Source organism: Plectropomus leopardus, chromosome 10 (genome assembly GCF_008729295.1).
Source record: "Plectropomus leopardus isolate mb chromosome 10, YSFRI_Pleo_2.0, whole genome shotgun sequence".
Lineage (NCBI taxonomy): Eukaryota > Metazoa > Chordata > Actinopteri > Perciformes > Serranidae > Plectropomus > Plectropomus leopardus.
Window position 1 is genome coordinate 7536231 of NC_056472.1, and position 12604 is coordinate 7548834.

A 12604-nucleotide genomic window follows, 5' to 3' on the forward strand; every position below is an offset into this window, starting at 1 on the left:
TACCTCAACATGCCATACTATTACTCATTTTGAGATTTTGGCGTGATCACTTTTTTGACCATTTTTGCCTGAGCTATAGTATGTACATTTTTGGGATGTGTCAAAATTTGACATTTTTTGTCATAGCACAGTATGCAATTTTTGTCCATTCTTTTTACATGCTTAATTATGACATTATTGGACGTTTTTGTCCATCGTTTCCACTATGTGTAGTATGATGCATCTCTAAAAGCTATAATGTGTCATTGTCAGCTATTTTTGGGACGGGTCAAAATTTAACATTTTTTGCCATAGTATAGTATGTGATTTTTGTCATTTTTTTCAACATGCTACATTATGACATTTATGGCCTTTTTTGGGTCTTTGTGTCCACTTTGTATGCTATGACGTGTCTTTACAAGATATAATCTGTCATTTTCAGCCATTTTTGGGACATGTTAAAATTTGACATTTTTGCCATACTATAGTATAGGATTTTTGGCCATTTTTTGAACATGCTAAATTATGGCCTTTTTGGCCTTTTTTGGCCTGTGTTTGCACTTTGTATACTATGACGCATCTCTACAAGCTATAATAATTTGTTTTTGGCCATTTTTGTGACATGTCAAAATGTGACATTTTTGTCATATTATATAGTATGTGAGTTTCAGCCATTTTTTGACATTTTTTGAATTTTGACATTTTTGGCCTTTGTTTCCACTTTGTATACTATCAAGCGTCTAAAACATAAGCTATAATATGTCATTTTTAGCCATGTTTGGGACATGTAAAAATTTGACGCCATACTTTTTTTTCTCTCGCCATACTATAGTATGCAATTCTTTGCCATTTTTTTGGGCTGTGTTTCCACTTTCTATATTATCACGTGTCTCTACAAGGTATAACATGTCATTTTCAGCCATTTTTCATGATGTGACAAAATTTTAAATTTTTGTCATACTACAGTATGGCATGTTTGGTCATTTTTTTGACATGCTAAATTACAACTTTTTTGGCGTTTTTTGGCTTTGCTTCCATTTTTTATACTATCACATCACATGTCTCTACAAGGTATTTTATGTTGTTGTCAGCCATTTTGACGACGTGTCGTCAAAATGTGACATTTTTCAACTCATTTTTGGTAATGTTTTTAACATGCTAAATTATGACATTTTTGGCCTGTTTTGGGCTTTGTTTCCACTTTGTATACCGTGGTGCATCTCTACAAGCTACAATATGTAATTTTCAGCCATTTTTATGATGTGTCAAAAGTTGACATTTTTCCACATACTATTGTGTGGTATTTTTGGTCTTTTTTTGACATACTAAATTATGATGTTTTTAGCCTGTTTTTGGGCTTTGTTTTCACTTTGTAAACTATGAAGTGTCTCTACAAGCTGCAATATGTCATTTTCAGCCATTTTAATGACGACAAAATTTGACATTTTTTAACATACTATACTACAGCATTTTGGTCATTATTTCTTCATGCTAAATTATGAAGTCTTTGGCCTTTTTTGGGCTCCGTTTTACACTTTGTATACTATGACGCATGTCTACAAGGTATAATATGTTGTTTTCAGCCATTTTTATGACATGCCAAAATTTGAAGTTTTTCGACAAACTATCTTTGGTGTGGTCCTTTTTTTGACATGGTAATTATGAAGCTTTTGGCCTCTTTTTGTCTTTTTTTCCCACTTTGTATACTATGATACACATCTTCAAGTTATTATTTGTTGTTTTCAGCCATTTCTTTGACATGTCAAAATTTGACATTGACAAAACTGTTGTTTTCGTACATTTTTTCAACATGCTTTATTGTTATGTTTTTTGCCTTTTCTTCTTGTGTGCTGTGACACGTCTCTAAAAGCTATAATGTGGTTTCAGCCATTTTTTTGACATGTAAAAATTTGACATATCTCGACAGTAGTATATTATGTTGTTTTATGCCATTTTTTAAACATGTTTTATTATAACGTTTTCAGCCATTTTTTCGACATTGCATACTGTGACATGTTTCTCCTATCTATGATATGTCTTTTTCAGTCATTTTCATTTGACATGTCAAAATCTGACATTTTTCAACATACTACACTAAATCTTTGTAGGCAATTTTTTCCGACATGCTATAATATGATACTTTTGGTCTTTTTTTTCTTGACATTGTATTCTAAGATGTGTCTCTCTAGTATTTTGTCCAAAATCACAGAAAAAATCGCAACAACAAAAAAAAAAACATTATAGTTTTGTATGTCATCCAAAATCTCCCAAAATTGCACAAAAACATCATAATATAGTATGTCGTCTAAAATCCTCCAAAATTGCACAAAAACATCATAGTATAGTATGTGCTCCAAAATTGCACAAAAACGTCATACTATAGTTTGTGGTCCAACATTGCACAAAAACGTTATAGTATCAGCCATTGATGGAAACCAGATCCTGAACCTCGAGGGAAATGAACCGCTTCATGAATATTCAAATGGCTGCATCCTAGCTTATGAGCATGTTTAACATGTTTATGAGCCAGCAACAGCATCTGAGCGTCTGAGCAAACAGTGACAGGAAACTACATGTGGAGAGGTGGAAACTCCCCTGCAGCTGGAGAAGGAAGCTTCTACCCAAACATGACACCGCACGCAGGAGGAGGAGGTTTTTAATCAAACATGACACCCCAAGCGGCCAATGAGGAAAGACAGAGTGGAATTTCTGTGCTCCTGCTTTATCTTGCTTACACCTTGTGTTAGACTGTATATGTAGCTCCTGTAAAAGGGAGTGAGGTAACTGTTGTTTTTGATTTATGCTTGTGACATTTTTAACCTTGAATAAAGCCTGCCTTGTACAGTTTTAACCTTTTTCTACAATCCCTGGGTGTTCGCAAATCATCCCTTTGAGAATCTGATGAGTGGCTAAGAAAGACCAAAGAAGAAAAAAAAAACTCCTGGAGCTGCCCTAGATCCCCCAAGAGGGGACGGACCGGAGATGCTCCCTCAGCTCGAGTGGTAGAGGGTTTATCTCCTGGTCTGGTCAACTGTTAAAGTAAACACTGTTGGGTATCCATCACTCAGAAAAAGAAAAGACACTTTACCTCTCTAATAAGCCACTCTCTCACAGGTCTGAGATGGCGTTTGATTATTTAGAGTGTCTGATTAAGCGTGAGACACAGACTCTTAATGAGAAGATCTACGGCTCTATGTCATCCAATGCAGCATAAAAACGTGATAGTATAGGTTGTTGTCTAAAATGGCAAAAACAAAGAAAACGTCAGTTTAGTATGTCGTTCTATTCACAGATAAAAACGTCACAACATAGTATATTATTGAAAATGGCCTAGAAATGTCAAAGTATAGCATGTGGTCCAAAATGGCAAATAAAAACATATTAGTGTAGTATGTCTTCAAAAATGGCAAAAAAAAAAGGTCATAGTATACTATGACGTCCAAAATGGCAAAAAAAGGTCATAGTATAGTATGTCATCCAAAATGACATAAGGACTCATTACTCACCACAGGCATAGGATCATGCAGCACTTTGGGGTAGGACTCAGCAAGAAGTTTGGTCTTTCTGTCCCAGCGGGCGCCATCCAGAAACAGGCCTCTGATGTACACACCTGAGTGTCACACCCAAGGAGACAATTTGGAGAAATAAGAATAGTTAGTCTTACTCTTGTGTCAGTAAGGTTACCAACTACCTCCTACTAACTTTACATAACCTACAAATATGAACAAACCCAGTAACGACGAGTATGTTGGCTCTTCCAGTTGGCATAAAACTTTATGAAGCAAGCTGAACTGACCTCTGTGCTGTAACACTGTCTTTTAATAAATCATGTGAGCCCTCCTATTAATAGGGTAGGGAAAAAAGGTGAGATTTAGAGATAACTGGCTGTTGGCATCCTGTCAGTTCCCCAAATGAACAAACACACTATCAGATTTGTAGCTTGGCAGTATGGGCTGTGTTAGTGTGATGAAGCCCCAGCTGGGGACTGACTGAGGGTGAGGCTTTATGTGAGACTCTCACTGAGAATCTCACAGCAGAGCTGGAAGCACAGCAAGGGGCTGACACGGGCCTGCATGTAGACAAGACACAGGGAGGCTTTGCTTTAACTTACTTTTGCACTTTACACTCTGCCTCTCATAAACACAGTCGGTTGTCATTTCTTTGTTTCTTCTGCTTTTATTTCACTCCGCTTTGAAACCTCACTTTTCATCCCCTTGCACCCTTTTTAATCTCTTCTTCTCATCTTCTCAGATCAAGTGCTCTATATCTGTCTGGTGTCTGTTCTATACCTTCATTATACTGGAGACAGCTTTCTGATGAGGACCAATTGATTCTATCAAAACCTACTACTAAAATAACACCCTTTCTCTCTCTATTTTCTCCGATACCACGCCTCAGTATCCTACCATCCTTTGGGGGCTGTTTGTATTGTTTCTCATCCAGGACCTCAAAGTCAAAGCCGAGCAGGTCAATAGGGACGGTGTGCTTCCTGGCATAGTTCTGCTGGCTGCCTGTTAGGAAGGCTTGGGTGAAGAAGAATCCTGACACCCAGAATACAGCAGGCGTACCCTGATCATACCAGTCCTGAACACAGCAGAGGAGAGAGGGACATTTATATTTATAGTTATATATTAACCAGCGAGAACACAGATTAATCTTGCATTTAAACAGGTTAATTAATAAGATAAAATTATTAAAATTACCACTTTTATTGTTAAATATTTAAAAATGCACATATGAACCACAAAAGCAAAGTAGGGATGACACAATTTCAGCACAATACCACAAGGTTAATATAATGTTCAATTGGTTATGTGAACATGTAAACATTTTACAGGTCAACCTGTAAAAGGAGTTCCAAAATAATCTCAGGTTCAGGAATAAAGTAAAAGAAAACATGTCAGATCTGAGGTCAGCCCCATATGAATGATATCTTGTACATTTATGGTGGCTCAGTGGTTAGCACTGTTATCCCACAGTAAAAAGGTCCCAGGTGTCCCAGCTAACCATTCAGTGTGGAATTTGCATGATCTTCCCATATTTGTGTGGGAACCCCCTCCCCTGTTCTGGCTAAAAATTAACATTAGCATGCTAACATACTTGCGAAGACAAAGCTAATATATGCTGATGTCTAGAGGGTATAGTATTTGTCATTATCTTAGCCTGTTGGCATTCTATATTTTGCTAATTAGCACTAAACACAAAGTACAGATGGGAATGTCTTTAGTTCTGAAGATGTTGGGTCATCCAGTATTGGACAAACTAATAACAAAATAAATAAATACTTTTGATAATAGATAGTGAGTTAAACACTTTATCTGTTCTGTTCTGGAGGACTTAACACTGAAATCCACACACCACTGCATATGGATTATTAAATACTCACATGCTCACAATCATGCCAGCTGTTCAGTAAAGTAAGGATGGACTTTTGTAAGATACAACATCTACGCTTCGGGTCTCTGTGCTACTGTAAGGTATACTGAAATGTCTCAGAATATTCAGTCTACTGAACACACTGAGATGAAAATGCTGTTTTTCTTCCAACTCTTGTGAAAACAGCAAACAATCATAAAAATGTCAAGGTGTTTTGTTAGGAAAGCAGCCGTCTTAGATAAGAAACCCGTGACATTCCAGTTCGCCCTGTGGGAAGTCATGGGTGGACACTTCCATTGGATAACACACACACACACACACACACACACACACACACACACACAGTGAGTACATTCTTTTCACTCCACTGAGTAATGATGAACAGGAGGAATACAGCGTGTCTACGGTGGATAAAGAAAGGGAAAAACATGGGAACTGATTGTTAATAAAGATGGAGAAGTTCACTTTGCAGTCTCACATGATGATGTCATGCGTCTGCATGTATTCCCTGCAGCAATGCTGCCCATGAGTATAAAGCATTACTAAATCCCCCTACCTCTTGTGTGTTGACAAGGAGAATGAAGTGCTCTTGTGTAACTCCAGTGTGACATGGCTTAAAGCAGGGCTTCAGTTCACAGTATGCACAGTGTGCACTGATATAACTTTTTCATGTGATACTGCTGCAGCTCACTACTGAGAGGCCAAATGTGCTTCCAGAGATTTAAAGATGGGATCACTGAAGTAGTTCTGGAAGGCTTGCGGTGCCCTCTACTATAAGAGTGATTAAAAGATTAACATCTCCTTTTTACAGCAAAGACAAAGTAATAACAACACAAACATGTTCTTTCTTGTTTCTCTCTCTTGTTCCTGTTTTTTCCCTTTCTTTTACATCTGAACCCCCCAAAATGCTTCCATCTTTGAAGGTGATGAAGCTTTTTTTCAGTTTACTTAGTGTTTGTGACTAACCCCAAATATTTTTTTTTTGATCATTTTCACCTGATTTTAAATATTATGGTCAGGGAAGGATTATGACTCAGTGAGCCCTGGGGTACAGATATGAAAAGGCCCCACCACCCCTACCACATACAAGCAAGAGACACAGTCTTTGAGGAGGTTTTGTGTCTCTCTGTGGTCATTTTGTATCTCTGTTTGTTTGTTTTGTAATTGTTTGTCATTTTGGTCTGTTAGAGGTTTTGTGTCTCTATAAGTTAGTTTGGCTTTTTTTTGGGGGGGGGGGGGGGGGTTTGTCTGCCTTTGTAGTCATTTTGTGTCTTTTGGGTGTAACTGTGTCTACGTCAATCTGTGTATCTTTGTTGTCCTTTATTTTGTCTCTTTATGGTTTTTTTTGTCTATTTGTGGTAATTTTGTGGGGTTTTTTTTTTGTTCTTTAAAGCCTCTCTATTGTCATTTTGTGTCCCCTTGTGCTAGTTTTGCCTATTTTATTATTTTTGTGTCTCTTTGCAGTTCCTTTGCATCTTTTTGTGATCTTTTGGGGTCTCTTTGATGTCATTTTATGTCTCTTTGTGGTTATTCTTCCTATTTATGTAGTTATTTATGTGTCTCTGTGGTTCATTTGCATCTTCTTTTGTTTTTTTTTAATCTCTTTTGAGTCATTGTGTCTCTTTGGGGTTACTTTAGGGCATGACATGTTGGGCCCCTGTGTCAGTGGCTGTTTGGCTTTACAGTAATCAGTCCATAATTATGGCAGGTCGCTGTACCTGTAAGAACTTGAGTCGCTCCAGGAAGTCATTGACATAGCTTCCCAGGGGTTTGAGGCTGGGGTAGGACTTCTTCATCCACATGCCTGGGATACGACCTGTCAAGATGCTGCTAACCACCTCCTCCAGCTCTGCAGACATCACCACCAGCCCCTGCAAATTAATGCACACACACATGTAAACACACACATCAAGCCACAAACACATGATTAACATCTGCACTACTTGTGAAATTCTTCGTACCCTGTTTTAACACCGAAACAGATACGAGGGAAATTCAAGCTTGTCACTTAAACACCTCTTTGTAGAGATAGGTGACAGACAGCCACATAACAGGATCTCTTATTTGCTCTGTAGGGGGCCTTTGATACCAGTATGACGGGTGATGTGCTCGTTCCTCTTCCTGACTCTTTATGCTTTATCCACTTCAATCCCCTGAGAAAGGTGTACCTCAGGAGGAGAGGAAATGTGTGCAGAGAATGTTTATCAAATGGTATAAAGAGACATACGTGCATGCTCAGGCATATTTTTTTCTTTAAAATTTTTTGAATGTGATGTAATTAGAAGGAGCGCAATGCTACACATATTAATGCACATATGTTCAGATAACGTTCTGTTTGCAACACTCTTTGAACTAAATAATTATAGTCTCCTTGGTCTAATGCAGTCCAATTACAGGCCATGTGTGAAATCTCAAAACCTTAGGAAACACAAAGTCTGTAATTATTTTTGCTTGAGGATGTTATGGCTTCAGTAGATACTTTCACTTCTTAAAGAGTGTCTCTTGGTGACATTTGGGAAAAAAACAATGACATATTAAAATTATATCAGGGCTTTGAGATCACTATATTGTCTAATTGTCGAGTCTTACCTCATCAAATGCAGCAGTGGTGTTAGTGCCAACCACTTAGGCACCCTCTCTCTTGTTTTTATTTATAGATCCAATGACTGCAAATCACAATTCAAGTTCTGAACTATTCTTTCAAAAATGTGACATCATATACACATTTATATTTCAAGCTCTGCAAGCAGTAGCACAAGGACTAAGAATGCCTGTCCTTCAGTCCACAAATTTGGTCCAGACATAAATGTCTCAATAAGGACAAGATTGATTACTATTAAAAAATTATTTCATTGCTGGACAGATAGTCTTTTAATAAAACCAGCCTATCTATGTAATAGGAAGACACAAATTCTTTTGAAATAAGTGTTATATGACCAGAGAAAACGACACATGGCAGCGGGCTTGTAATAAATGATCTCATATAACAGGGTTTTTTTTGGTTTTGCTTTAAATAATGTTGCCTTTACTATTTAATACAGCACAGGTGAAAGTGTTGGGAAAGAGAGAGGGGATGACATGCAGAAAAAGGCAGCAGGTTGGAATTGAACCTGCAGCCGCTGCAGCAAGGACACAGCCTCTGTACATGGGTCGCCCACTCTACCAAATGAGCTACCAGGCACTCCATATCATATTACGGTAAAAGGGTAAGTAAATACATGTTTCTGAATACATTTGAGGTGAGAATCAGTCAACACAGTAACAGGATCTTGGTGTATATTTGATCAGCACTTCTTTACTGTTTGATCTCAGTTTTTTAAGCCTCCGTTCTCACTGTGTAGCAAACAGTATGGCGCCTACTTCATATTCAAGCTCTCGCTACCACAGCTAAACAGTACACTATCCATGAAAATGCACTGCAGGACTTGTATGATGCCACCAGCAGCAACATGCCCCAGTTGCTGGGGCTTTTTTTTTTTAATTACTAATACATCTACATTCTACCTTCAATACGAAAATGCAGAAGTACAGCCAGATAACAAACATGATGTTTGATATTGTGAGTATGTTCACACGATGAAGTTAGCATTTAGCTCAAAGCCTCACACAGAGTACAGCTGCAAAGGGATAGTAGTCTAGTTGTAGATTTTACTTTACATTCTGTGGCCCTGGCAAAAGGAAGTGGAATGAATACATAATGGCACTGCAGGAAATGAAATACCGTGTCTATCAGTTCTTCTCTTTGCTGCAGAGGATCAGAGTGGTTCCTGAGAGAATGTCAAGAGCACTAGTTAATGATTTAGAGATTGGCTGCTTCATCCTTGTCATTCTCACGAGGTCAACAACAGTCTATAATGTATCCTTTTCAAATTCTCTACAGCTCATTCCTTTCGGCTTTACCTTTACTTGGTGCATACTGTGACAAGAGTTCTTTGGAGGATATGAAATAGAGTAACATACTTTACATATATTTTCAGAAGGAAGCAGTTCTTCTGCATGCTACTTCCTTTCCATAAATTGCCCTAAACTTTCACAGTTACTGCCCAAGTGTTTCCTGGTAATCGAAAATGATGGTGTTAGATTAGTGCATTTGGAGTGTTGTGCTGACTGCTTACAGTATGTTTTTCTGAGGATCTATTACTGCAGTTTACCAAGTAATCATTCAGCAGAGGTGTGCCTCCTCAGATGAAATATTGCTTTCAATGCACCAAAATGTGAAATCAATGATGATTCATCATTTGCCCTCTAAAACAAACACATTTAGTGTAATTACAGTGCATTTGGCCATGCATCACACTATAAGTATCCAAACAAGAAAAGAGAATGAGACCAGGATTGAGTTCAAAACCAAGTAACTCCTCATCCTTACTGCTCAAATCAGTTTGAGGGGATTCGGACATCACAGCTCACATACGGACAATGTCTTAATGTAACAGCAACGTTTCTTCATTTAACCCATCCTCTACCTCTTGCGTACCTTTATGGCCTTCTGAATGTTGACGCAGGAGTCCCGGATGGTGCAAAGAAGGTTGTTGAAGCGGCCCATCTCCTGCACCAGCACCGTGTTCATGCTCTGATTGTAGCTGGTGGGAAAGCGCCTCATCGCTGCCTCCAAGTCAAAGTCTCCAGGCAGCTTGCTCAGGACGTCAGCTGCCACATCAAAGACCATGTCATCCGAGGATTTGGCGTCTCCGCCTGAAGAGCGGGACTGATCAGAGACACAGAGTGACAGAGGACGGATGAGAAGGGGAGGCAGGACTTGTGGCTCGGATAGGTTTGACAGTTCATCATTTTTGGAGGAAATTATCTTTTGCTGTCTTTGACTTGTCAAATTATGTATTCCCTTTCAAGGACTCTTTCGCATTGGCGCTATTTTTTATTTTTTTTAATATCCTGAAAAGGCCCTGATGATGTTAAGAGGTTCTGACTTCCGACTTGCTTATGTTTCATCATTTTTATGCCGGATTGGTTTATGCTTTGGGGGCGGACACAAACTGACACAGGCTATCATAATCATATGTTTTCCCTTTTTATTTAACCTTTCCTTCTCTAATTTGTGGACATTTCTCAGCCTATAGCTACCACGGTAACATCACTGATGATGAGATCCTAAGCATCGCATTCCTCTGTGAACACACACCAAGCACACACAGAGAGAGCCTCATAAGATAGAAGGCTTCACAACATTTCACCCAATTTCTCCCACAGTCATTTGACACAATCATATCAGCAATTCTAATAATCCTTCATGCTGATAATTATTCACTCTAATCTGTGATTCTTCCGCTTTCCTCTCAGTCCAACTTGCAGCATTTACCTATTTGATGCTCACTCACTCGCCAGCGGTAATGGATAATCATTGGCTAATGGCATCGAGGTTACAGTAGGGGAATGACAAATAGCTGTTTCATTCCATTTGAAGCATCTCCCTGTTTATCGGTCATTGAGACTGATGGGACCGTATTAGATGCTAATAAAGTCCACACATGACTGAAGCCATTATTAATCTTGTTGAAAGGAGTTTATATGAATAAATGTCAGACTCCATTGAGCTCTAATTTTAACTTGAAGTGGCAATGCCCGTGGACATGATTTTCTATTTGCTTGTACAGCCAGGTCTGTAATATACTTTTGGCGTTTGTGACGGTATGTGTACACTTTGTTTAAGGAGATCAAATCAGAGGAATTAGAATGTATTGGATGCATATAGAATATGTATGCACAGGCTCTGATCTTGTTCTTTATGTACATCAATTGTACTTAGTTATCAAATTCAAGTCTTTGAGACAATTTTGTGTCTCTTTGACTTAATTTTGCATCTTTTTTGGCTGTTTTGTTTCGGTTTGTAGTTATTTTCTGTCTTTTTTTTTTATTTTGTGTATCTTTGTTATCATTTTGTGTCTCCTTATGGTTGTTTTCACCCAGATTTTAATGTCTCTTTACTCTTCCTTTGCATGTTCTTGTGTGTATTTGTGGTCATTTCGTATCTTCGTATCTTTGAGGCAAGTCTGTGGCTCTTTAAGGTCATTTTGCATCTTTTGTGGTTGTTTTGTGTCTCTTCATATTTTTTATATATTCATTTTTGTGTCTCACTATTGTTCTTTTTGACTCTTAATTGATTTTATGTCTGACTGAGTTAATTTTGCATCCTCTTGGGGCTTTTTCACGTCTCTTTGTAGACGTTTTCTGTTCATTTTCTATCTTGTTGAGGAAATTCTGTCTCTCTTTGAGTTATTTTTGTTTGTTTATGGTTGTTTTGTCTCTCTTTTTAGTCATTTTTTTGTCCATTTGAGGTAATTTTGTGTCTCTTTGTGGTAATTTTGTGTGTTTTTGGGATTGTTTTGTATATCTTTATTGCCATTTTGTGTGTCCTTGTGGTTGTTTTCCTCATTGTTGTAGGTTTTTTTGTCTCTCTTTTCTGTTCCTTTGCAAATTTCTCCTTGAGGTCTTTTGAGCTCTTCCTGGTCATTGTGCGTTAATTTGAGTGACATTTTGCAGATGACATTATAGAGGCCCCCTGACACTTTAGGCATTATTGGGTGCATAAATAGTATGTGTGCACGTTTAACACCGAGGTGTTCTAAATGTAGATCATTCGCATTTCTTTATTATGAACTTTAATACCCACAGGAATTTAGATAAGTTTCGGCACAGTGAGAAATCTCCACTAAGTCAGAGGCACAGCTCTGTATCTTAAAATAAATAAATGGATACACAGCTAAATAAATATCCCTTCACACTGTGCGGGAGAAGCCGTACTTCTGTCGTCTTCAAGTAGGTCTTGTTGCCAAATCCCTTAGATTTGATTTGCAGCGAACATTGACTGATATGATCCTCAACAAGCTAACCTAGTCTATCTCTACAGAGCTGAGATATAATGATGTGGGATCACACAGCTCCGCCAAAGCTACTGTGAGTCATGCAGTGTCAAAGGAAGGCAACTTAATAAGAGGGATTTTTTTTGTTCTTTCCGAAGTCTCTCTACAAACAACTGAAATATTTATTTATATTTTTTTCTTTAATTAATGTTGCATACTTGCATACTACATTTTAATGTAGGGCAATAAAAAATTTAATGTTGTCAAGGACACTTATAAAAGCTGCTGGAAACTCAAGGGAAGTGTATTGATGTTGTGTGCAGTTTTTTGAGACCATATTTCAGTGTCTAGGTACACTTGTTTTAAAGTATTAGTTCTAGTTTTGTGTGTATGTGCGTGTCGTGCAATTGCTGGGTGAGAGTGTTTGTTTG

General features: G+C 38.0%; 1 protein-coding gene across 1 annotated transcript in view; it reads right to left on the reverse strand.

Moving 5' to 3' along the window:
- Positions 1 to 12604, reverse strand: part of dnah7 (dynein, axonemal, heavy chain 7) — a 117230-nt gene that overhangs the window by 4522 nt on the left and 100104 nt on the right. Inside the window, 4 exon segments of the mRNA XM_042494683.1 lie at positions 3486 to 3589; positions 4386 to 4563; positions 7074 to 7226; positions 9833 to 10063. Of these exon segments, the coding sequence (XP_042350617.1) occupies positions 3486 to 3589; positions 4386 to 4563; positions 7074 to 7226; positions 9833 to 10063 (666 nt within the window).